The sequence below is a fragment of the Coregonus lavaretus genome, assembly GCF_964263955.1.
Source record: "Coregonus lavaretus genome assembly, chromosome: 26".
Taxonomy (NCBI): domain Eukaryota; kingdom Metazoa; phylum Chordata; class Actinopteri; order Salmoniformes; family Salmonidae; genus Coregonus; species Coregonus lavaretus.
The window spans coordinates 26,477,544-26,501,314 of NC_140013.1; the positions used below are offsets into that span (position 1 = coordinate 26,477,544).

A 23,771-nucleotide genomic window follows, 5' to 3' on the forward strand; every position below is an offset into this window, starting at 1 on the left:
TTTGGTCTGCATTATATTTATCTTTCAGCATGGTCTTTATGACAAATGTTTTATTGTTAATGTAATAGAAAAGGAATGTTCAGCGCTTAGGATGACACTTTACACACACAGCTCAAAGCACATCGGGAATACATCAAGGTAAATCCAGGCTTTTATTTCAGACCATTCTTGACAAAGAACTGTATGCTGTAGTACTGAGATCTAATTATTCATAATAACCATCGAAATACATAACCTACAGGAGTGTTACTGATCTAAACAAGTTGACATTAGGACACCAAAGGAGAACGGCCCTGTCCTCCAATTGTTCTCAGAGCCAATCGCACTGACTGAACCAAAACGGGACAGGGCCGTAGAGGAGGACGCGCAGGATATCCACTTTTTTTTTTTTTTAACGATCCTTCTTCTGTACACACAAAAATATGGTGACCTAGAACACCACAACACCTGGCATACACGGACCTCAGCACAAGGAGGGTGATGAGTAAATACAAACGTACGGGTCTGAAGTCAGCCTTCGATCCCCCTGCACATACACAGTCTCACACACAAGCACTGTACACGGCACAACAGAAGGTCACCTAGATTAAAACACACGGAGCCATCAAAGGAGGATTAACATCTACTGGGGTTGACTGGAGAGCCAGTATAGGCCAAGGGGGATTAAAATTCTTATTTAGATCATTAGATCACACACATACACTCACATACATCTGTATGCATTTAAAACTCCATAAAGCTACACGCCTGTGCAGAATATACTATCGTTACTTAGTGTTGAAGTGGCAATATATGTTCAAATATTATATGTAACCTTTTTTCAGAATATACAATAATGAAATGCATTATACAGACAGACAATGTAAGCTGTTCACACGTTCAGTACATCAAAATTAAGAGTTTCTATATTAGTTTCTTCTCACGACAGAGTGCAAATCAGATCCTTCAACTACTTCAAAAGGTTAATTGCTTCTTTCTCAAGTCCACTTACATAACATAAACCCATTAAAAAAACTATTACACACAAAAAACCTTAATTCTAGTAAGTGTTAAGTAGTCAAATATGGAATGTGAAAAGAAAAAGAAAGTGGTCCAATTTCTGTTCAAAACAATACAAATAAAAGTCCTTTGCAGTTTAAGGGAGAACATAATACAAATAATTTAATGAGCGCAGGTTTGCTTGTTGTTTGTATCCCCTATTGTGAGTAGAAGAGCATGGTAAGCTGGTGAGGAACACAAGGAGAGAAACAGGTGACTCAGGGGTGGTGGGCGTTCACATGCCGTAGCCAAAGCCAGGCTGGGGAGGCTGGCCGTAGCCGGCGGGTGCTGCTGGGTAGCCGTAGCCTCCATAGCCAGGCTGGGAGGGCACGGCCTGACCAGGGCCTGAAGTGAGCATGAGCTGGGGCGTGCCTGCAACACAAACACGGAGGACACTAGCATGAGCTTCATGACAAGACTACTAATATACAAACACACTTCAAAAGGGTTAACATTGCCCAGGTGCTAAAACAACAAAGCATAATAGGCCTTCCTTTAGCATATTCAACCAATAGAGCGGCAGGGGTATGTAGAGGTCAGGTCGTCGTACCATAAACAATGGGCTGGGACTCTGTGTTCTGCTCCTCCCGTTTCCTCAGGGACTCTGAGGCATCAAGCTTGTCGACCTGTGAGGCAGGCAGAGAGGTGAGCATGTTAACCACAGACACAACCAGCAAGGGGTGCTCTAATGAGATGCCATTATAACTGACCTCTGGGTTATTTCACTGGCTGGCCGATGGGACCATTCCTGACAGGCAGAGATGAATAAAGTCAAGATTAAAACAGGCCGCAAGAGGCAGGCCATGCTACGGGGTGTGGGATGGTTTTTTAGTCAGGCACTGTCACTAGTTGCTACTGGCTATACTAGCTACCAAGCTTGACCACGACAGCCCAGCATTAGGGTTGTAAAGGAGTCTAATTTCAGATTAGATACACACAGCTAGGCCTAAACAAAACACATATAAATAAATAAATAAATGGTCCCACCATCCAGCCACCAGATGCATCTATTTCCATGTGCTTGGACAGTATGTAGAGAACCAAACCCATTTCAACATCTCTAATATGGGCCAACATCACAGAAATCTAACTACTAGGGATTACAAGCACTACCACAACGCTAACACTAACAAGAAACTCTCCCTACCATGAAGTAGAACAAACAGATATAATGAATCAACTGGAAACCACAATAAAAAAGCTCTAAATGGAAAGATTATACTTATATTAAATTGTCAATAACCAGCAAATAAGACAAATCTTTATCATGTCGGTCCTCTTGATTAGTTGTTAAGCAGCTTAGAGCAGGAATTGTAAAAGACAAAAAGGCAAGACTGACAATTCGCAGGATCAAGCAAGCAGCATCTTGAATATGAGAGAAATACACAACCTATGCATCCTGAATATTCACAAGATCACTTCAACAAAACCATGATAAGTCATTTATGAATATACTTCTCTCCTGTCAGATCACAACGTAGGGTTCAGTTCTCTACATACTTGCCGTCTGGCAAAACAGTCAGTACGTTGTTTTAAGATACAGGTAAACAGGCTGTAGGTTCATTGAAGGGGAAAGAGACATGCTGAAGCGGCAGTTAGGTAATTTCTCTGTTTAGAAGAGTGCATGAGAGAGGCAGAGAGCCACAGTGGAGGGAGTGAGAGGATGGAGGGATGGTTTGTACGGCCAGTCAAGGCGTCCAGAAGCAGGCACAGCCAACAACGATGTCTCCTAGCCTGTCCAAAGTGCTGCTAATGCTATGGAGGGGGAAACTCATGCTTGCCCTCAACACAATATAAGTATGTTAGACGCGTTCCACACCCTATGCACACACAGTACCCTGCTTGTCATTGAAGAGATCACACTTTACAGTTCTGGAGTAGCAAAGAACTAATACAGTAAAACTAATATAACAAATAAAAGGAACAAAAATATAATAAAATATAAAAAATGTCTACATACATGATACAATTTGTTGAGGATATTTACTAATATATCTAAAACTTGGCATTTTTTACTTTGAGAGTTAATTCTGTAAACAGTTACATAAGAGGAGGGAACTCTGAAAGAATGGTCACAATTTCCATACAGAGTATGTTCTATTCTCCCACGTTGCAGCTGTCTAAAGCTGTGCATAGCCCAAATATGAGGCTACATAACTTTGCTATAAGGACAACATTCAACAATGTTGGCCTTAAGCGCTGGTCAGACCACATTCAATGTGGTCCCAGTGCTGTTTTAACATTAATTTCAGTACAAATCAAACCCCATTACTCTACCAAGGTTGACCACTAAATGGCAAGTGGTACAGATTCTCACAGCCTCAAGCCAACAGCAGACTGGAGCTCAGTGATATTACAGACAGCGGTAGTTTCATTAGTATCTACAGGTCTAAGGGAGAGTAGTCTGACTACAGTAAGTAGAGCTCTCCTTTCCTGCTCCTGGACAGTTACGGAGTTTGCTGGTTTATGTGGACAGCCTCAATGGAATGGAACTAAACATCCCTCTGTTTGGGTGTTGCTGGGGTGAATGAGTTCCTGAATGGTCAGTCACTGATTCAACCCTGGAACAAAGAGCAATAGCTAATAGAGCCATCCCAAACCCCAGCAGCTCCCTAGAGGCAGGGTGGGAGAGCCCCACTCCAGACCACTCTGGGTGGGCTGTCTAGTCAAGGTGTGGTGTGGACTCAGAAGCAGCAGTGACATGGGGAGGGGACAGACTCATGCAGTTTCCTCTAGTTTCACTCCTCCAAACTACAGACTACAGGGGGTCAAAAAGAATGACTGGAAATGGATTGGACTTTCACCTTTTCCTTAATCGCATCAACCTGAAAGGGAATTCAGAGAGGCAACTTAAGGAGAAAAACAAAACAAACTCTCCCAACAGAGAGAACAAACAAACGTGGAATCATCAGATCAACAGAGAAAACAGAAGAAAAATCACAGTGAGAGATGGAAATAAGCCACTTTTGATACAAATGCAAGCTCTGGTGAAATTATTGATGTGGTACTTTTCAGTTAGAATGACAATATTCATCAAATAGATAGATATTATATATCAGCAGACCTGTTTCTAAAATATAATTATAGTAAGCATCATACAACATGCATAATTTGGTACAATTGGTCTGCGTAGTGGTCTATTTCTTCCTGTTTGTCCTAGATCCCAGTAGACTATAGCCTATACTACCATTTTGTTCTATCACAAGAAGTGATATTTCTGTTATTTCTTGACATATGACAAATATATGTGGCATGGAGAATCCTAAGCAGTATGAATCTCCTGATGTTAACATTTGTATGGAAAAGTAGCAGAGATGAAAACCCAAATCAAAAAGGAACACATGATTACTGGTAACACGATTGAGAGAAACGGAACAGGATGAGGATGTGACCGGCTGAAGTTGTGGTCGTTTACAAGATCCTGAAAGAAGGTGACCTCCTCAAAAGGTAAATTGGTACATTAAAAACGTCACCTGACAACAAATTGCCTCACCATGTTAACAGTACCTACTTTTTACTGTAGACACTGATAACCTAAGGACTAACAAAAACCTTACCATACCCTATGGGTTGAACTGCCATCCGAGTCGTGGCCAACTTAACCCACCTTGGAGAGGTACTCCCTCATGACCTGGATGAAGTAGGGCATGGAGAAGTCCATGATGTTGTGCCTCCAGGCCGTCTCCAGCACCACGTCAGGTCTCAGCAGGTCGTAGCAGGTGAAGAGGCAGGCGGCAAAGCACTCCTTCTTGTCCTCCTCCAGGAACCACGCCAACAACTCCTCAGCCAGCTCGACGTCTTTCGACTCAGACGCGTACTGCATGGCGTCCTACACACACACACAAAACACCACAGATATACACATTAAAACAGGGGAGACACAAGGGGAGAGAATTCAGAGTGACATATCTAAAAGCAATGTTATGATACACACATTTTACAAAAACAACAGCAGCATGGGTATCTATGTGAGCTGATGATCACTGGTCATCAGACAAAATATTAGTATAAAGTTGAGGAGAAACTGGACCTTGTAGAGTTTGTCCTTCTTGCAGAGTTCCACGCTCTGCTTCCAGCGGTTGTTGCCTTTGAAGAGGTAGGCAGCGATCCTTCTGAACTCAATCAGCTCGTGCTTCTCCAGGCCCTGGGCCAGGGTGATGTTGTCAAAGTTGTCGTAGGCGTCAATGGAGGCACGCAGGGCCTGGACAGGACAGAGGAATAACAACAAGAGAGAAAGTCATTTGCATGACAAAATAAGGAACTTTCTCTTTCCACAATGGTAATTTCAGTGTTTTCACAGTTTATTTTCTCCAAAGTATGCAAAACAAAGCGTATGTTAAAAGATCTTAGTACCGCATAGTCTTCCTCCGTGATGAAGAGGTTGTTAAGTGCTTCGTTGACACCCTTGTTGTTGTGGTTCTGCACTGACCGCAGGTACGGCTTGACCAGTGACAGCTGCTTGGTCTGGAGATGGACAGAGAAAAGTTCAGTCAGTGGACAGTCAAGCAGGTCGTTCTGAATGCCAAATATTGACATACAAGATAGATAGGAAGCTATTAAGTATGGACAGAGTAGCGTCCTAGTACCTTCATGAAGAAGTTGACTGCGCGGGTGTGGTCGAGTCGTGGTGACAGCACTATGAGCAGGTCGTTCAGTAACAATGGTTTGAACTCCAAGTAGAACTGGATAGCCTTATAGTATAACTCCACATTGGCCACCTGGAACGACAAAGCATTATACATTCAGCTGCAAGATCTGGATTTCTATTCAGTGACAAATACTTTGTCTAATACAATGACCAAGGAATACATCATGACAACTTGACCAATACGAAATGTTTGCAAATCTAAAACATGACATGCAGTCAATGCTGAGCTTGTGTGTTGTTGCAGTCAGTCAGTTACCTTGGTGACGATGTCTTTGAACTGTCCCTCCTTCCAGGCGTCTGAGGGGTGGCTCATCATGGTGATGATGGCGTTGTCAAACTCTTCATACTTGTCATAGAGGAAGACCAGCTCCGCCCACAGGTGGGCCTGCTCTGCAGCCCTCAGGACCTGTAGACAATTTTTTTTACATTTTAGTCATTTAGCAGACGCTCTTATCCAGAGCGACTTACATTTACGTCATTTAGCAGACGCTCTTATCCAGAGCGACTTACAGTTAGTGAGGACATACATTTGTTATTTTTCATACTTGCCCCCCGTGGGAATTGAACTCACAACCCTGGCGTTGCAAAATATAAAGACTATGCAAATAATTTCAATCCCCTTGCATATAGGCATCTCTCTGGAAGCATTCTTCCTCTCTCTCTCTTACCTTTGGAATGTTGACTCTGGACCAGAAGAGCTCCAGGTGCTCCCTCATCTTCTGGGGTTTGAACTTGGAGTAGAGGATGGCCAGCTCGGTGAACATGCCCATGTGAGCCCGCTCCAGGCCCAGGGCTGCCTCCAGCATAGTGATCAGCTCCTCAAAGTAAGCACGGTCCTAGAGACAAACAACCATGGCATCTTCAATTAACACAGGACCATTAAAAACAAATGTATCACATGTTATGGTATGATTGGGTTAAAAACAAACTCTTGCCAGGATAAGACCATTGCTATGAGAGTGAATATTGGTAGTAATTGAACCAAATGGGCCTTACCTGGTAGTAGTTGATGAGCTCCTCCAGTTCATCAGCATGGACAACGATGTGCAGGCCACACATCTGGGCCAGGCGGAACTCGTTACCATCCACACAGGCAAAGCACACCTCTTTCCAGGTGCGGGTGCTGTTGGCCTTGCGGGCTCCATCCACGGCAGCCTGGTACTCTCCCAGGTGGACCAGGGTGGACGCTAGCCGCCCGAAGTTGGACACGTTGTTGTAGAGCAGCTTGGCCGCGTCATACATCCTCTCATCATAACACCTGTCACCCACCTGGAATAGAGAAAGACTTGATAAGAAAAGGTATGATACTGGTCAGCAGTGATGGAGAAGGATGTGTCAGGTAAACCTGTGTGTGTGTGCCGATGTGTGTATATAGTATTCGGAGCGTACCTGTTGGATGTGGGCGTTGTTGGGTCCATTGATGAACTCCTCCAGTTCAGCCAGGCGGTTGGTCTTGGCCAGGGCGAAGATGAGCTCTGTCTCCACGTATGACTCACGGGACTTCTTACGGGCCATCTGAAGGAACTTCACCAGGTCCTCCCAGTTACCTGAGGATAGTAGGGGAACATTTCTATTTACTTCACTAAGCCCTTTTCCTCTAGCCTGGTTGCCATCTCTGCTCAGCTATTACATGCCACTCCTTGTACTCTGTCATTTGCCAAAGAGACTGGTCATTCTTCAATCTTCAAAACGGAACATTCTATAATTTGAATCAGGATTTGATCCTGATTCGATAACCCTCACAGCTATCCTCCAATCACAAAGGTTATGCAAATATTGGAACTCTATCACTTTTTTTCCTCAACAAATTGTGTTGGTGTCCGGTTGCTAAGCAACCATTTTGTTTGTCCAGACTAAACCAGTTTGTCAAAAGCTCACTTCTAAATTCTCAAACTAAATAAATACTGCAATTCCAACCTCAAAACATCTTAGCTTTGATTTTAAGCCTAAAATTAAAACTTGCCTAGCTGACAGCTAAATGTTTGTTTTTGTTATTTCGAGGCTCCACATGTTGTCATGGAAAATATTAATGATTTTCAACAACCAATGAGCAACTTTGCCAGAAATCCAGCTGCATATTGAACTTTGAGATTGCAGAAAGTCCAGTCTCTTTGGCATATGACACAAGGAGTGGAATGTTAGAGACTGGTACCCAGACTACTTTTCCCCCAATTGGATACAGGTGAATACCTTCACCTCCAATGGCAAGCCTACATTGAAAAACCCTAATGTTGGTCGTACGCTGGACATTACGTGGATAATTTTTTTGTCTCTTACCACTCTGGGCTGCAGCCTGGCCCACCTCCATGTAGGCAGAGGGGTCGTCAGCCTTTATGTAGGAGTCAATGGCCTCCTTCACTAGACCCTTCTGCAGCTGAGCCTTGGCCAGCTGGCTCCACACTGGAGGCTCGTTGCAGCGCTCAGCAAATTCGTAGGCCCGGTCCAGGTTCCCAATGTGCTCAATCAGAACCTAAAAACACACAGAAATAACTTTTGTCAAGTTCACCTCTTAATCCATAGAATTCAGGCAGAACAGTAGCATTGCCCACAATGACCAACATTTTGGTCAATGGTCCATTTCCCAGAGCAAAACACTCAACCACTGACCTGCACGGCAGAGGTGTTGACGTCAAACTTCCTGAAGATGGCGAAGGCCTCCTCGAAGAGCTCGTTGCTGATGGCGATGTTAGCGATGTCGGGGGCGTCGTAGTTGTCCAGGCGGTTGATGTACTCCATCACACGGGTACGGTCCGCCTTGATGGCTGTCAGGATCAGCAGGTTCTGCAGGTTTCTGAATTAAAACACAGATGAACTCTGCTCAGCATTGACAAACTAAAACAACAAGTATAAAGTTCCAAACCATCCTGGTATTGAAAGAGCAGACACACAATGGACAGCGCAGTTTGCCAGTGAGCACAGGTAGCAGAGCTTCAGTAGCCCTAGTACCTGTGTTCACTGAAGACTGAGTTATCCAGAACGATCTTCTCCAGCAGCTCAATGAGTTCGTTGGGGAGGTCTGCAGTCATGAAGGCCTTGACTGTGACGGACACCTCCTCTGGGTCCTGGGTCTCAGACAGGGCTGTCTGAACAACCTGGATGAAAGATAGACAACAAACATCATTCATTATTCCAGAATGGAGAGAATAGTCACCATTCTGCAAACGTATAGCCAAACGGGTCACAAATAACAATTTAACCATTGTGTGAAATACGACAACGCAGCACATTTTGGGATAATGGTTTTAGTGAGGATGATGTGGTTTGCATTTCTAACAGGCAGGAACAGGTCCATACCTGGTCGATGAGGGGTCTTCTGAACGGGTTACTCTCCAGCAGCACACTGGCCCACAGCTCAGGGTCTTTACGGCGAACCAGGTAGCGAGACAGACTCTTGAACAGAGAGTTCTCATTGCACACCTGTACAGGAAATGTAAGATGATCAGCATGAGGCAAAACATATGCAAACACTGCTAAATTACCATTTCAATGTATTAGTCAAGTTAAAATGTATTTCTTATTTCCCCACTCACATTAATGAGCTCCTGGTCACACTGTCCTCTCTCGTAGGCCACGCAGGCCAGGTGGGGGTCCCTCTTCTCACAGTACTTGCCCACCACGCGGCTGTCGTAGAAGGGGTTCTCACGCAGGAAGCGCTCTGGGTTGTTGTTGCTGTCGATGTAGATCTTGGCCAGGGCATTGTGGGTAGCTGGCTCCTCACAGCCCTCATGGATACGGGCCTCCAGCCAGGGCAGGAGCAGCTTCAGTCTGGAGACAACACATATACATCTTCAAGTTTCAGGTGCTCATAAATGAGATATATTTCCACTTTTAACTGGGTCAAACAGCACCACTTCATCCTACTTTCTCTTCCAGAAGTAATGTCACAATTAAATGCACTACTGCTGCAGTTGGGGACAAAAACAAGCCCTGGCAAGACAGGCCACGTTAGTATAAAGCCAGTCTGGGCTGAAACACATCCCTCTCCCTGTCCCCATACTCCTTACCTGTTCCTCTTCTCCACCTCAGCCACCAGTTCATCAGTGGAGAACTGTCCTTTCACCACCAGGATCAGGTTTTTAATCACATCCTCAGCACAGTCCACATCCAGCAGCCCTCCAATCACCACCGGCAGACGGCTGGGGTTCACCTGACACACACACATTTTTCTTACAGAAAATTCACTTATCGTACAATGGTTGTGACCCTTTAATTCAGTGTATTAAAAAAAAAAGCTGTTACGCAGGTTAATATGAGTTTCTGTACCTTCTGCACATAGATCTCAATGTATTTCTGCAGGGTATTGCGATACAGGTAGAGGACCAGGTCATGGACAAAGTCGAAGCGGTCACACACGATGATCAGGGGGAGCTGATCAGTCAGCTTAGCTTCCTGTGAAGAGAGGAAAGATTCATATCAGCTCACAGAATCAAACTAACATCCAGAGCTGGCTTTTAGGGTAATTCAACAAATAAAGACTGAAGTAAGCTGAACTGTGATGTCATGTTATAGTATGCCTCCGTTTCTCCCTTACCTTGAGGAAGTTCTTGACTCGTTCGGGGTCGTAGCAGTTGCTCTCTCTGCAGATCCTCTCCACCTCTTTGATCTGTCCTGTCTTACAGGCGGCCTGGATGTACTTGAAGTGGACCTCTGGGTCCTGGCTGAAGTTAACGATGGAACCCAGGAAGTAGAACAGACCTGGAATGAACCGAGACAGAACTTAGTCCCCATAGAGATAGAGAGGTAGGAAGAACAACTATGTGGTTGTTGAAACAGTCATGACCATATTCCATGCAGGTGAGGACAAGACTAGGTGGTTTGCATCAGGTGTATGGCCTGCTTACCTTCGAAGCTCTTGAATGACTCAAAGAGCTCCGTGAGGGAGTTGGTGGAGAGCTGCTCGTGGTACTTGGAGGCCACCTGGACACAGATCTGCAGGTTCTGACGGATGTTAGCCGACAGCATGGCCCGAAGACACTCTAGAGAGTCCTCCACTGACAGGGATCCAAAGAAGTTCACCAGCCACTGCAGGCCAGAGTCAATACACATACAGAGTCAGTGCACTGACAGGAGAAATACCAGAATGCACACATTAGTCAATAAAGGTTACATTTATTAAGAGCAAAACACAACAAGTACACACTGCTCTCCAAGACCATGAACACTGGTCAAGGACATATTCTATTCCATGCAGTGTGTGGTTGTGTTAGGTAGTGTCCTATACCTCAGGGTTGAGCAGGTGTGTGTGCACCACGGCCCGTTTGATGTCGTACAGGTCAGTGTAGTGCTCCAGTGCCCTCTGCAGCAGGCCAGCCTTCTCACACAGCTGGGCAACGTGTGCACGGTCGTAGTGGGTGAACATCTGGTTGCCCAGGATGGCATCGGCCACCTGAAGAGGAAAGAAACACCATACATTAATTTAAAATCCATGACATCACGAGTCAGTGGAAGAGAGGCAAATTAGAGTGTGGCACTTATGACGATGTGAAATAAAAAATACAACGTACAATTGCTGTGTAAGTGTTGGGTCTGTATTTACATTTTAGTCATTTAGCAGACGCTCTTATCCAGAGCGACTTACAGTTAGTGAGTGCATGCATTTTTTCATACTGGCCCCTGTATAGGATGGGGTGTGATGTGTGTGTGTGTATGTGCTGGTGTGTATGGGATGGGGTGCGATGTGTGTGTACCTGTGGGGCGTGGACCAGGTTCATCTCCAGCAAGCGTGTCTGCAGAGGCCCCTCAGCAGGCCTGTTGTTCTTCAGGGCGTCCAGGAGGAAGGAGGTACACTGCTGGATCAGGTTATACTCCATAAACACATCAACGATCTGAACAGGGAGACAGACAATACATCAGTTACCACACATCTTTCATGTTACTGTCTACAGCCAGCATCTGATACAGCCACCTCACAGCGCAGCACTGAACAAGGTTTTTTCCCCTTCAGAAAATGTAAATATAAGGGAAATAGGATGATAAATGAAGGGTTGAGGTGGTAAAGACGTTTGGCCCTTTGCCCTCTGACCTGTGTGATGTCAGCCAGCGGCTCCTCGTCCTGCACCAGCATCTGGGAGAACTGCAGGCCTTGTTCTGGACTGATCCTCATCACGTTTCTCAGCAGGAACATCCAGTCTGGAGTATAGCCCACCTAGAGGGAAAATACAGAAAACACATCTGTTAGTTCAAAACTGAACACAATCTAATTTGACCACATTACAGAATTCCATTTTGTGTCAAGTCAAATGTTATATTGGAAAGGACTAGTAGATAGAAATATAACCACCACTAACCTTTTTGGCGTAGAGGACAATTTTCTGGAACTGTCCGGTCTCAGCGAAGCACTGGATGACCTTGTTGGGCACGTTGGCCCTGAGGTAGACGCTGAGGGCCAGAGTGGGGTCCACTGACTTCACCAGGTCACCCAGCTCCTCTGAACACTCCAGCTGTAGAAAAATACATGCAATGTTCATTCACACACTACAAGCTGTAAATCCCTAACCAACACTGTTTCTAAAAAAGTCCTAACCAGCCCAATAGTTATAGGGATAGTTGATCAGAGCAGTGCTATATGTTGAGCAATACATAATTGGAACATAAAACTGTAAAGCTCAATGTTGAACATCCAAACTCAACAGTAAGAGACAATTATAGTATCAGTTTATTATGATAACTATGGTTCCTTGCCTTGTCCTCTTTGAGCCATTTCTCCAGCAGCTGCTTGCGTCCCTGCTGAAGGACGGGCCTGCACAGCTCCAGAGACTCAAACTTGTTGAGCTGGCCCTGGTCCAGCAGGATGCCAAAGTACTGTAGCAGGGGAGAGGTCTGGCCCGGCTGGGCCGGCACACTCTGGAACTTACGGATGGTGTCTGGGGTACGCAGGATACCCTGGGGAGAAGGAGAAAAGGAGCCAAAATCCAAGTTGTAACTTTTAAAACATTTGACCATGATAGATAGAAGGCCGCAGTAGCAGAAACCTTACTATCCACAAGACAGATTTTTTTTGTTGCAGCTGAAATATCATTCAAAAAACATGATTTTCATTGTTTGGGCGTTTTGGTGCATTGGCAGTACCTTGGGAGCGTTGGCGGCCACCTTGGCAGCCTCTGAGTAGTTCCCTGCAGCGAACAGGGTGTTGAACTTTCGGGCGAACAGCTCCTCGGCCCCGGCCAGGTTGTTGCGCACGGCCATGCGCAGGGCCAGGTCTGGGTTCTGAAGCACGTTGGTGATGTAGGGGATGATGTTCTCCTCCTCCACACACACCGACAACACCTGGACAAACACATTAACACACAGACAGGGTTAGAGTCCACTCCTATACAGACATGAAAATGTGTACTATTACATTAGTTTATATGTACTGACAATTGTAACAAAACTGGTATATAATTCCTTTGTTAAACTTACATATTTATTCAAAATGTAATTGAACGTGTAAAAAGAATGTTGCTAGACTAGAGAATGGCATTTGGGAATTAAATTCACAGATGGCCATCCCCATGGAGCAGTGTGTGTGTGTGTGTGTGTGTGTGTGTGCGCGCGAGTGTGTATATAAGTGTGAGTGTGTGATACATTAAAATGTAAAAGGAGCAGCAGACTTGGCGGGTTAGAGAGCCAGGAGCTTTAAGGAGATGAGGACACCTGGCCTGACGGACCTCCAACTGTGTTTCACATGTTGCTCTCTGCTGGAGGCGCCGTTAGAGCAGTTATATACAAGGCTTCCCTCAGCCAAGGTCACCAACTGACACACACACATGTCAATCATACTCTTAAGAGACAAAAGCACACTGCCACACAAACACACTCTGTTTTTTCACTGTCACATAAATGGGACTCTCAAGCCATCATCACATACACTACCAGTCAAAAGTTTGGACACACCAACTCATTCCAAGGTTTTTCTTTACAAAAATAAAGAAAAATCCTTGAATGAGTAGGTGTGTCCAAACTTTTGACCTACAGTACCAAACTTTTGACTGGTACTGTAGGTACAGTATTTGTGAATTCTGAGGAGGAGAGTTGGAGCAGTGGGCTCTACAGACATGGATCAGCTTTCCACCCTCCTGAATATTTAATGGCTCTGTGTGTTTTGGACAGGAAGCTCAATGATCAGCCCACTGGCATCTAGTTACTCCTGATAAAAGGACTAAAACAATCCCCTTTACTCCCGGCTACCCAGTGGAGACTTACCTGTCCTTTCCTGTTGACTCCAATGATGCCAGCGGTTGGTTCATGTGGGGCTGTAACAAAGATGGTCTCCCCGCTGATCCTGTTCATGTAGATACAGGTGCCAGTCTCCAGGTCATACAGGTGGATGTAGCCATATTTGGTGATGAGAAAGACAACATCCTGCTTAGAGCTGATCTAGAGGACAGAGAGCAGGGAGACAAGGCTTCAGTACCTGTGTCATAACGGGTATTAATGCTGAGGGCCTGCATGTCTGTATGGAACAGGTTTGAGTGCTTGTCCGTCTACTATGAAGTGGTTCCAGTACCTGCATGGCTACAGGGAAGTCATTCTGGGCCTCAGGAGGGAAGAACACGTCCACTGCCTTCTTTGGAAATGGCTGATTGCCTGTTGGTGGGGTTCCCACTTCAATTATGTGTAACTAGAAAAGCAGAAACATATTTCAGAGGAAAATCAACAACACAGCTCCCGGTCTTCTCTCATTTTTATTTTTCCATTCCAGCCCTCCCTGAGTACTCCATGTCCATGCTGAGCGGAGATTCCTACCTTTCCTCCAGCTTGCCCACGGACAGCGAAGCAGAACAGTGTGGATTCCTCTGTGTTACCCTCCATTTTGAACTGGGCGAAGCCGGCAGCATGGCCCTCAATGGGCTGGGACACCTTCCTGTCCACAGAGTACAGCTGCATGGCTCCCACCACACGGTTTTGCTGAAATGAAGGAATACACATACTGTACAAGAGCTTGTGCTACAGCAGTCTTTTCCAGTGGTACATTAAGCCTTATCAGGGCATTTCATAACACTGTGCAAGCTTCAATACAGACAAAAAGCAAGCTATTAGCCTCTATCAGGTCAGTGTATTGCTGTACATTCGTGTAGACACTCACACGGATTAACTTCTATGACAAACTCATTTGAAAAATAAAAATGCAAGTCACTCTTCAGTAGATTACAGCTCGCGTCAACCATAAATCCAATCTAATTCCTTCTATTTCAGTACCTGTGCTGAAATCCCAATGAGAAGCAGCCATTTCTGTTTGGCGTCAGTGCGGTAGTTGATGATTTGACAGCCTGCTAGGCTGGAGTGTCGGTCAAAGACTTTGACTGGCTGGGAGTCTCCCTCCATGCTCCAATGGTAGACGGCGTTGTCTGTGACCAGTGCTACTGTGTTGAGGGAGATCCACTTCCAGAAAGTGACGTCATCAGTCATGGTGTGAGCCTTCATCTTGCTCTTCATCTCAATGTTGAAAATCTGGAGGGTTTTTGCCGCTGAAAATTCACACATTAAAAGGTTTAGAGATACGGTGCTAGATCATCATATCTCCACTAGCTAATGTCAACTACTAATCACCACACACAAACATCAGACTAGAGGGGAAATGAAAATACTGTAATACCAAATTTCACTTGATTTAGAAATAGTGGTAGTCATGGTTTGGTGCGAGTGCCACCAAATGACCATACAAAACAGCACTTGCAATGCAGAAAGCAAGACCACAACGACAGGCAACCAATAATGTGGTAAGATCTGCATTCAGTTAGGAAAACACTCAATACAAAAAAAGTAGAAGTCATGACCAATCCAGATGAGGATAATAAACAGAAACTTCTAGTGACTGGGTGAATTGACAACTTGCAAACAATTGCCTTCAGAAAGTTTTTATACCTCTTGACTTATTCCACATTTTGTTGTGTTACAACCTGAATTCAAAATGGGTTAAATAGATTTCTCACCCATCTACACACAATACCCCATAATGACAAAGTGAGAACATCTTTTATTTTATTTTTTTTTGCTAATTTATTGAAAATGAAATACAGAAATATCTATTTTACATTAGTATTCAGACCCCTGAGTCAATACTTTGCAGAATAACCTTTGGCAGCGATTACAGCTTTGAAATCGTATTGGGTATGTCTATCAGCTTTGCACATCTGGATTTTGAGATTATCTCCCATTCTTCCTTGCAGATTTTCTCAAGCTCTGTTAAGTTAGATGGGGAGCAGCAGTGAACAGCAATCTTCAAGTCTTTCCACATATTTTCAATGGGATTCAAGTCTGGGCTTTGGCTGGGCCACTCAAGAACATTCACATTCTTGTTCTGAAGCAATTCCAGCGTTGCTTTGGTTGTATGCCTGGGGTCATTGTCCTGTTGGAACATTAATCTTGTCCCCAGTCTAAGGTAATTTGCACTCTGGAGCATTAACATTTACATTTTAGTCATTTAGCAGACGCTCTTATCCAGAGCGACTTACAGGAGCAATTAGGGTTTAGTGCCTTGCTCAAGGGCACGGACAGATTTTTCACCTAGTCGGCTCGGGATTAGAACCAGCGACCTTTCGGTTACTGGCACAACGCTCTTAACCACTAAGCTACCTGCATCAAGGATTTGCCTGTATTTGACTCCATTCACTGTTCCCTCCATTCTTACCAGTCTCCCAGTCCCTGCCGCTGAAAAGCATCCCCATAGCATGATGCTGCCGCCACCACCATGCTTCAGGTAGGGATGGTGCTAGATGGGTGATTAACTGTGCCTGGTTTTCTCCAGACATAGCGCTCTGCATTCAGGCCAAAGAGTTACATTTCTCATTAGACCAAATAAATATTTTGCCTTATGCTCTCAGTCTTTCAAGTACCTTTTTGCAAACTCCAAGCGTGCTGTCATGTGCGTTTTTCTCAGGAATGGCTTCCGTCGGCCACTCTCCCATAAAGCCCAGATTGGTGAAGTGCTGTAGAGACGGTTGTCCTTCTGGCAGCTTCTCCCACCTCAGCCAAGGAACTCTGTAGTTCTGTCAGTGGTCACTGGGTTCTTGGTAACTTCCCTGACCAAGGTCATTCTTGCACGGTTGCTCAGTTTGGTCAGACGGCCAGCTCTATCCAGAGTCTGGGTAGTTCCATATTTTGTCAATTTCCCAATGATGGAGACCACTGTGCTCTTGGAAACATTCAACACTCTAGAACTTGTTTTATACCCTTCCCCAGATATGCCTCATCACAATTATATCTCTGAGATCTACAGACAGATCCTTGGACTTCACAGTATAGTTTCTGCTCTGACATGCACTGTCAACTGTGGAACCTTATATAGAAAGGTGTGTTTCTTTCTAAATCATGTCAAAACAATGGAATTCTCCAAAAGGTGGACTACAATCAAGTTGTAGTGACATCTCAAGGATGATAAAAGGAAATTGGATGCACCTGAGCTCAATTTGGAGTGTCATAGCAAAGGGGTGTGAATACGTATGTAAATGAGATTTCTGTCTTTTATTTATTTTCAATAAATTTGCAAGCATTTCTAAAAACATGTTTTCACTTTGTCATTATGGGGTATTGTGTGTAGATGGGTGAGAAAAAAATATATTTAATCCATTTTGAATTCAGGCTGTAAAAACATGTGGAATAAGTCAAGGGGTATGAATACTTTCTGAAGGAACTGTATAAGGTCCTTCTATTAATTTCTGTTAAAGTCCTAACATTGTATGTGCCTAGTCATAGGTTAACTTCAGGGGTGTGAATCTGGAGCTCAAGCATCTCTACAGGATTCCTAACCCAATATGTTAATCCTGAGATGAATGAAGGAGTTTGGGTTGGGTCTGAATGCAGATTAACGCAAGACCACAAACAGATGTGATGAGGTACAAGAAGTGTCCTGGAATGCACTGACTGACAACCATTCCATTTCAGGCTTTCCAATAACTGGCTTATTATTGGAGCAACGAAAGGGTTTCCTATTCATTCATTTCTTGCGTCTGTAGCCTATGATGAATCAGCTATTGTTTTCAAATTTCACCACTGAAAAGTCTATAGGCCTAAATTTCCTGTTGTGTAATGCTATACACCTGGACAACAAATCACAGAGCTAAAAAAATAAACTAGCCCATCTAATGCAAAGAGAGATGACACATTCGATCACATACATATACACACACACACACACACACACACATTCAGTTGAAGTCGGAAGTTTACATACACTTAGGTTGGAGTCAATAAAACTAGTTTTTCAACCACTCCACAAATTTCTTGTTAACAAACTATCGTTTTGGCAAGTCGGTTAGGACATCTACTTTGTGCATGACAAGTAATTTTTCCAACAATTGTTTACAGACAGATTATTTCACTGTATCACAATTCCAGTGGGTCAGAAGTTTACATACACTAAGTTGACTGTGCCTTTAAACAGCTTGGAAAATTCCAGAAAATGATGTCATGGCTTTAGAAGCTTATGATAGGCTAATTGACATCATTTGAGTTAATTGGAGGTGTACCTGTGGATGTATTTCAAGGCCTACGTTCAAACTCAGTGCCTCTTTGCTTGACATCATGGAAAAATCAAAAGAAATCAGCCAAGACCTCAAAAAAAAAATGGTAGACCTCCACAAGTCTGGTTCATCCTTGGGAGCAATTTCCAAACGGTTTGCAACTGCACATGGGGACAAAGATCGTACTTTTTGGAGAAATGTCCTCTGGTCTGATTAAACAAAAATAGAACTGTTTGGCCATAATGACCATCGTTATGTTTGGAGGAAAAAGGGGGCGCTTGCAAGCCGAAGAACACCATCCCAACCTTGAAGCACTGGGGTGGCAGCATCATGCTGTGGGGGTGCTTTGCTGCAGGAGGGACTGGTGCACTTCACAAAATAGATGGAATCATGAGGAAGGAAAATTATGTGGATATATTGAAGCAACATCTCAAGACATCAGTCAGGAAGCTAAAGCTTGGTCGCAAATTGGTCTTCCAAATGGACAATGACCCCAAGCATACTTCCAAAGTTGTGGCAAAATAGCTTAAGGACAACAAAGTCAAGGTATTGGAGTGGCCATCACAAAGCCCTGACCTCAATCCTATAGGACATTTGTGGGCAGAACTGAGAAAGCGTGTGCGAGCAAGGAGGCCTACAAACCTGACTCAGTTACACAAGCTCTGTCAGGAGGAATGGGCCAAAATTCACCCAACTTATTGTGGGAAGCTTGTGGAAGGCTACCCGAACCATTTGACTCAAGTTAAACAATTTAAAGGCAATGCTACCAAATACTAATTGAGGGTATGTAAACTTCTGACCCACTGGGAATGTGATTAAAGAAATAAAAGCTGAAATAAATAATTCTCTACTATTATTCTGACATTTCACATTCTTAAAATAAAGTGGTGATCCGAACTGACCTAAGACAGGGAATTTTTACTAGGATTAAATGTCAGGAATTGTGAAAAACAGAGTTTAAATGTATTTGGCTAAGGTGTACGTAAACTTCCGACTTCAACTGTATACACACACACACACACACACACACATACATAATACACACAATATACATATATATATATATATATATATATATTATACACACATATAATATATATACATACAAAAGATATGTGGACACCCCTTCAATTAGAGGATTCGGCTATTTCAGCCACACCTGTTGCTGACAGGTGTATAAAATCGAGCATACAGCCATGGAATCTCCATAGACAAACATTGGCAGTAGAATGGCCTTACTGAAGAGCTCAGTGACTTTCAACGCGGCACTGTCATAGGATGCCACCTTTCCAACAAGTCAGATCGTCAAATTTCTGCCCAGCTAGAGCTGCCCTGGTCAACTATAAGTGCTGTTGTTGTGAAGTGGAAACGTCTAGGAGCAAAAACGTCTCAGCCGCGAAGTGGTAAGCCACATAAGCTCATAGAACGGGACCGCCAAGTGCTGAAACGCGTAGCGCGTAAAAATAATCTGTCCTCGGTTGCAACCCTCACTACCGAGCTCCAAGCTGCCTCTGTGTTTCCATGGCTGAGCAGCCGCACACAAGCCTAAGATCACCATGCGCAATGCCAAGCGTCGGCTGGAGTGGTGTAAAGCTCGCCGTCATTGGACTCTGGAGCAGTGGAAAGGGGTTATCTGGAGTGATGAATCACGCTTTACCATCTGGCAGTCCGACAGACGAATCTGCCCCAATGCATACTGCCAACTGTAAAGTTTGGTGGAGGAGGAATAATGGTCTGGGGCTGTTTTTCATGGTTCGGGCTAGGCCCCTTAGTTCCAGTGAAGGGAAATCTTAACGCTACAGCATGCAATGACATTTTAGACAATTCTGTGCTTCCAACTTTGTGACAACAGTTTGGGGAAGGCCCTTTCCTGTTTCTGCATGACAATGCCCCTGTGCACAAAGCGAGGTCCATACAGAAATGGCTTGTCGAGATCGATGTGGAAGAACTTGACTGGCCTGCAAAGAGCCCTGACCTCAACCCCATTGGGATGAATTGGAACGCAGACTGCAAGCCAGGCTTAATCACCCAACATCAGTGCCCGACCTCACTAATGCTCTTGTGGCTGAATGGAAGCAAGTCCCCGTAGCAATGTTCCAACATCTAGTGGAAAGCCTTCCCAGAAGAGTGGAGGCTGTTATAGCAGCAATGGGGGGACCAATTCCATATTAATGCCTATTATTTTGGAATAAGATGTTCGACAAGCAGGTGTCCACATACTTTTGGTCATGTAGTGTATCTTGCCTGACTAGTGAACTATTCAAATAGAATACATTATAGGCTACATAAAGACAAACACACAGGGGTGGGGGTGTCAAATCAATATTAAATCAATCAACACAAATATACAAATTAATTTGGCTACTATAGCCTAGTATTGAAATGTTGCAATATTGCATTGCATATCTGATTTTCCTGTAGTCTAATATGCAGGATCTGCAATAAATTTGGTCTCTGAATGCAAGGTTCTTCCACTGCAGTCCAGGATGCACTGACAAAAATCATGCAAACCATGACTATTTCGGCCTATAGGCCAAGACCAGCTCTCAAACTGGATATAGTCATAATAAGGGCATGAATAATACATTATCGAAAGTTATCACAAGGATCTTGCTTCAGAGGAATGTTTCACCGTCTCAGCCTGTGCAATAGCCTTGACCGCTTGGCCATTGAGACAGCAGTGTGCAATATAAAAAGGTGCACATTGGCACACTCACAGATGTTTTTACCTCAACCCTAGAGGTCTTGATGAACTTCCTTGAATTTCCCTATTCTGTTTGCCATTTACCCTATAGCCTTCTGTTCTTTAAATCAACCCCCTTGTGCTTCCATCCTACTTTCTAACAGTCCTTCCTATGTAAACATAACAGAACATATACAGTACTGGGCAGACATTCCAACACAGTGCAAACATGATTACAACTTCCACAACTCATGATATATAAAATCCAACTCACCGTCTGCAAACATATAAGAAAGCATTAAGAAACGAAAAGAGCAAAAACAAGCAAAAATAGACAAAGCATTCATGATAGTATGACAATTTTATCAGTGTACAAAGGGGTTCAATTGTTTAAAATGTAGACTATAAATTGCAAATTACAAGCAGTTTTACTGCTGATTTTTTCAACAAAACAAAATAGAAATGGACAGGCCCGTATATGGTCATTAACAGGCGAAGCAGAATGTAACAGGTCTAGATCAATAACTTGCTGACAAACACAAAAACGTACACAAATGGCCTTTTATATTAGGACAGCAACACACAGGGAAATTGTGGTCTACAGCAGTCAATAAAGGTGTAGTTAACTGCTTAGTTTGGGTGAATTCAGTTGTTAAAAACACAGCCTCTGTACATATTAGTTCAGTCAAAGGAAACAGGTCAGGCTCAGTGCAAGTCCTTACCTTTGAGGGCAATAACTTTGCTAGCAGGGTTCATGATGGCGCTATCTGCAGAGATGGGCCTACGGATGGGAGTGTTGGGGTCGGCCATATCAATGATGACAACCTGTGCCTGCTCGCCCACCTTCTCTCTTATACAGATGAACTTATCAGACTCCATAGTCAGGGTGCTGAATCCAATGTTAGCTGGGTTGATCCCCAGGTTCTGGAGCTAAAGGAAATGGAATTACATTGTTTGAAAGATTTTGATTGGAAAAAAGACAGTTGCTAGTGTGACTGTGTAGCAGAGGTGGTTCGGTGAACTACGCTTGCATGATGTGTTAGTGATCTTGTCTGAGACCTGAAAACGTGTTGGCTCCTGTCCTGTAGTTCAGTGGACTAACCGGCCTTAAGGCACATGCACAGGTTCATGATCATTGCAGAGATTTTATGATGATGATGATTCGTGATGAGCTAGCATTTGTAAAGACTCAAACGCATTACCCTTTTATCATCCTATGGCCATACATAAAGTTAACTAACGTTACATCAAAATAAATAATACTAACTAGCTAGGTACTGTAGCTAGCTATGTTGTTTTAACCATAGAACATTTGTCTATTGATTAAGCCAATTTAGTTTACTGAACACCTGCCTCCCTTGAATGAAGGGTCAGGGTAATCGAAGATCAGTGACAGACTAGCAGACATAGCTACATGCATCTATCTGGCTGTTATTAAATGGACTGTCACGCAGAAACGTCAGCTACAGTATGTATCCATCTAGTTAAGTAGTTAGCCATTACTTAACATTAAACGTTTGAATTAGCAGGCCAATTAAAATCAAAATAGTAGCTATCATACGAAAGCAGTTAGTTAACGTTACGTTTGATGGCTACCCTATAACGTTAACTAACTAGTTCACTGTGCTAGTCTTTTCGCTAGCTAGGTAGCGAGCTAGCATAATATGGCAACCGGGGAGGAGAGGTCATTCATTTCGCTGCGGGTGTTGTGGACTGCCAGTTACAGTTAGCTTAGCTAGCTAACAGTGAGCGAAAAACGTCAAGCAACCGAGAAAGATCTGGAGGGGTTTAGTGCGATAGTTACGATCCCTGGTCACGACTAGTATTTAGCTATATTGTTTTCATACCTGCAGGTGCTCCTGGAAGCGGATAGGTAGTATTTGAGCCATTGCGGATTTCCTTTGCTTCTACGGAGTCCTGGAATTCTAGCTAAGCAGCTAGTTGGCTAGGTTAGCACCGTGCTAGCTACGACCTCCTCACTCACTGATTCGTAAGTCGTAGTCAGACAGTGAATATTTACGTCCAATCAAGCTGTTATTGAGAATATTTTCTAAATTGTGATTCCAAAATCTTATGTCAAGTGTAGCCGCCGGATGTTTATGCGTTTTCTCCACTGCCTGAATAAATGGCAGTGTCTTAAGCACTGATCTCAGTCCAAACCTGCAATGGCGACGGAAACAGCTCAGAATCTGAGACGGAAGAGGAAGCGAGACATCCAACTCCCTAATTTGTTTTGTTCATATACGGTCAGTGAACTAAGCCGACAAGACCCAGCTGCTATCGCATTGAGCCACCCCTTAAGCAAACCGGAACAGATTTTTTTTTCAAAGGTAAACGGCCTGAGTAAGACATCTTCATTTAGCCACCATCTTTGTCAGAACGTTCTCAATCCGGAAGCAGCTGGGGATATCACTGGAAGGACAGACAAACCAATATGATCGTTCCACCTGTGATTTCATCTTTGCCTTTGACATGGAACAGTCTAAAACACACCTAAATGTATCTAAGAGGCCAAACATTTATTTATACTTATTTGTTTTACATTGACTTCCAATTTTTGCCACATCATTCGCCCTTTTACGTCAGTTCCGGATAATTCACGCTTCATTGGACATGCAGCGGATTTTAAGTGTAAATGTCCTCTCTGCATGATGTGCATTTAGTGTAGGATTATCGTGTGTTCATGTTTATGTTTCAATATCGTGTCTGTCACAGGGTCTCAGCTCTAGAATGATTGATTTTAGTCATGAAATGAATTCTAAACTCATAGGTGCTATTCTATCTTCCATGCTACTGTCCTGTAGCATGCGTAATGTCCTGTACGGTCTCATGTATGTCCTGTCTGAATCATTGTACCATTTGATCCCAATAGATCGTAAGTGGGATCCTACCCTAACCATAGTTCTAACCCTGACCATAACCCTAACCTAACCGTTTTAGTTGGGTCGTCCCAAGCATC

At 43.8% G+C, this 23,771-nt stretch overlaps 1 protein-coding gene across 1 annotated transcript; it reads right to left on the reverse strand.

Annotated features, from left to right (window-relative positions):
• Window positions 1-112: 112 nt before the first annotated feature.
• LOC311101646 (clathrin heavy chain 1-like) lies at window positions 113-22,977 on the reverse strand. Its single transcript, XM_084142785.1, has 31 exons — window positions 22,660-22,977; window positions 21,535-21,742; window positions 14,867-15,135; window positions 14,414-14,575; window positions 14,175-14,288; window positions 13,871-14,044; window positions 12,755-12,952; window positions 12,368-12,568; window positions 11,974-12,126; window positions 11,709-11,831; window positions 11,374-11,511; window positions 10,908-11,072; window positions 10,528-10,708; window positions 10,218-10,381; window positions 9,950-10,075; window positions 9,691-9,833; window positions 9,217-9,451; window positions 8,981-9,103; window positions 8,633-8,778; window positions 8,294-8,477; window positions 7,964-8,156; window positions 7,076-7,233; window positions 6,683-6,955; window positions 6,355-6,522; window positions 5,943-6,092; window positions 5,625-5,756; window positions 5,392-5,502; window positions 5,069-5,239; window positions 4,646-4,867; window positions 1,589-1,664; window positions 113-1,410 (listed from the first exon to the last, which is right to left on the reverse strand). Exons 1-31 carry the CDS (start codon window positions 22,699-22,701, stop codon window positions 1,274-1,276), a joined length of 5,040 nt encoding a protein of 1,679 aa, XP_083998911.1. The 5' UTR covers window positions 22,702-22,977; the 3' UTR covers window positions 113-1,273.
• Between the last annotated feature and the right edge of the window lie 794 nt (window positions 22,978-23,771).

Coding starts and splice junctions, on each gene's coding strand:
- LOC311101646 (XM_084142785.1), bottom strand. CDS start 22,701: ATGGCTCAAATACTACCTATCCGCTTCCAGGAGCACCTGCAG. Junction 10,382..10,527: donor GTCATTCAAGAGCTTCGAAG/GTAAGCAGGCCA, acceptor GGTTCATTCCAG/GTCTGTTCTACTTCCTGGGT. Junction 9,834..9,949: donor TTGAGATCTATGTGCAGAAG/GTACAGAAACTC, acceptor TGTGTGTGTCAG/GTGAACCCCAGCCGTCTGCC.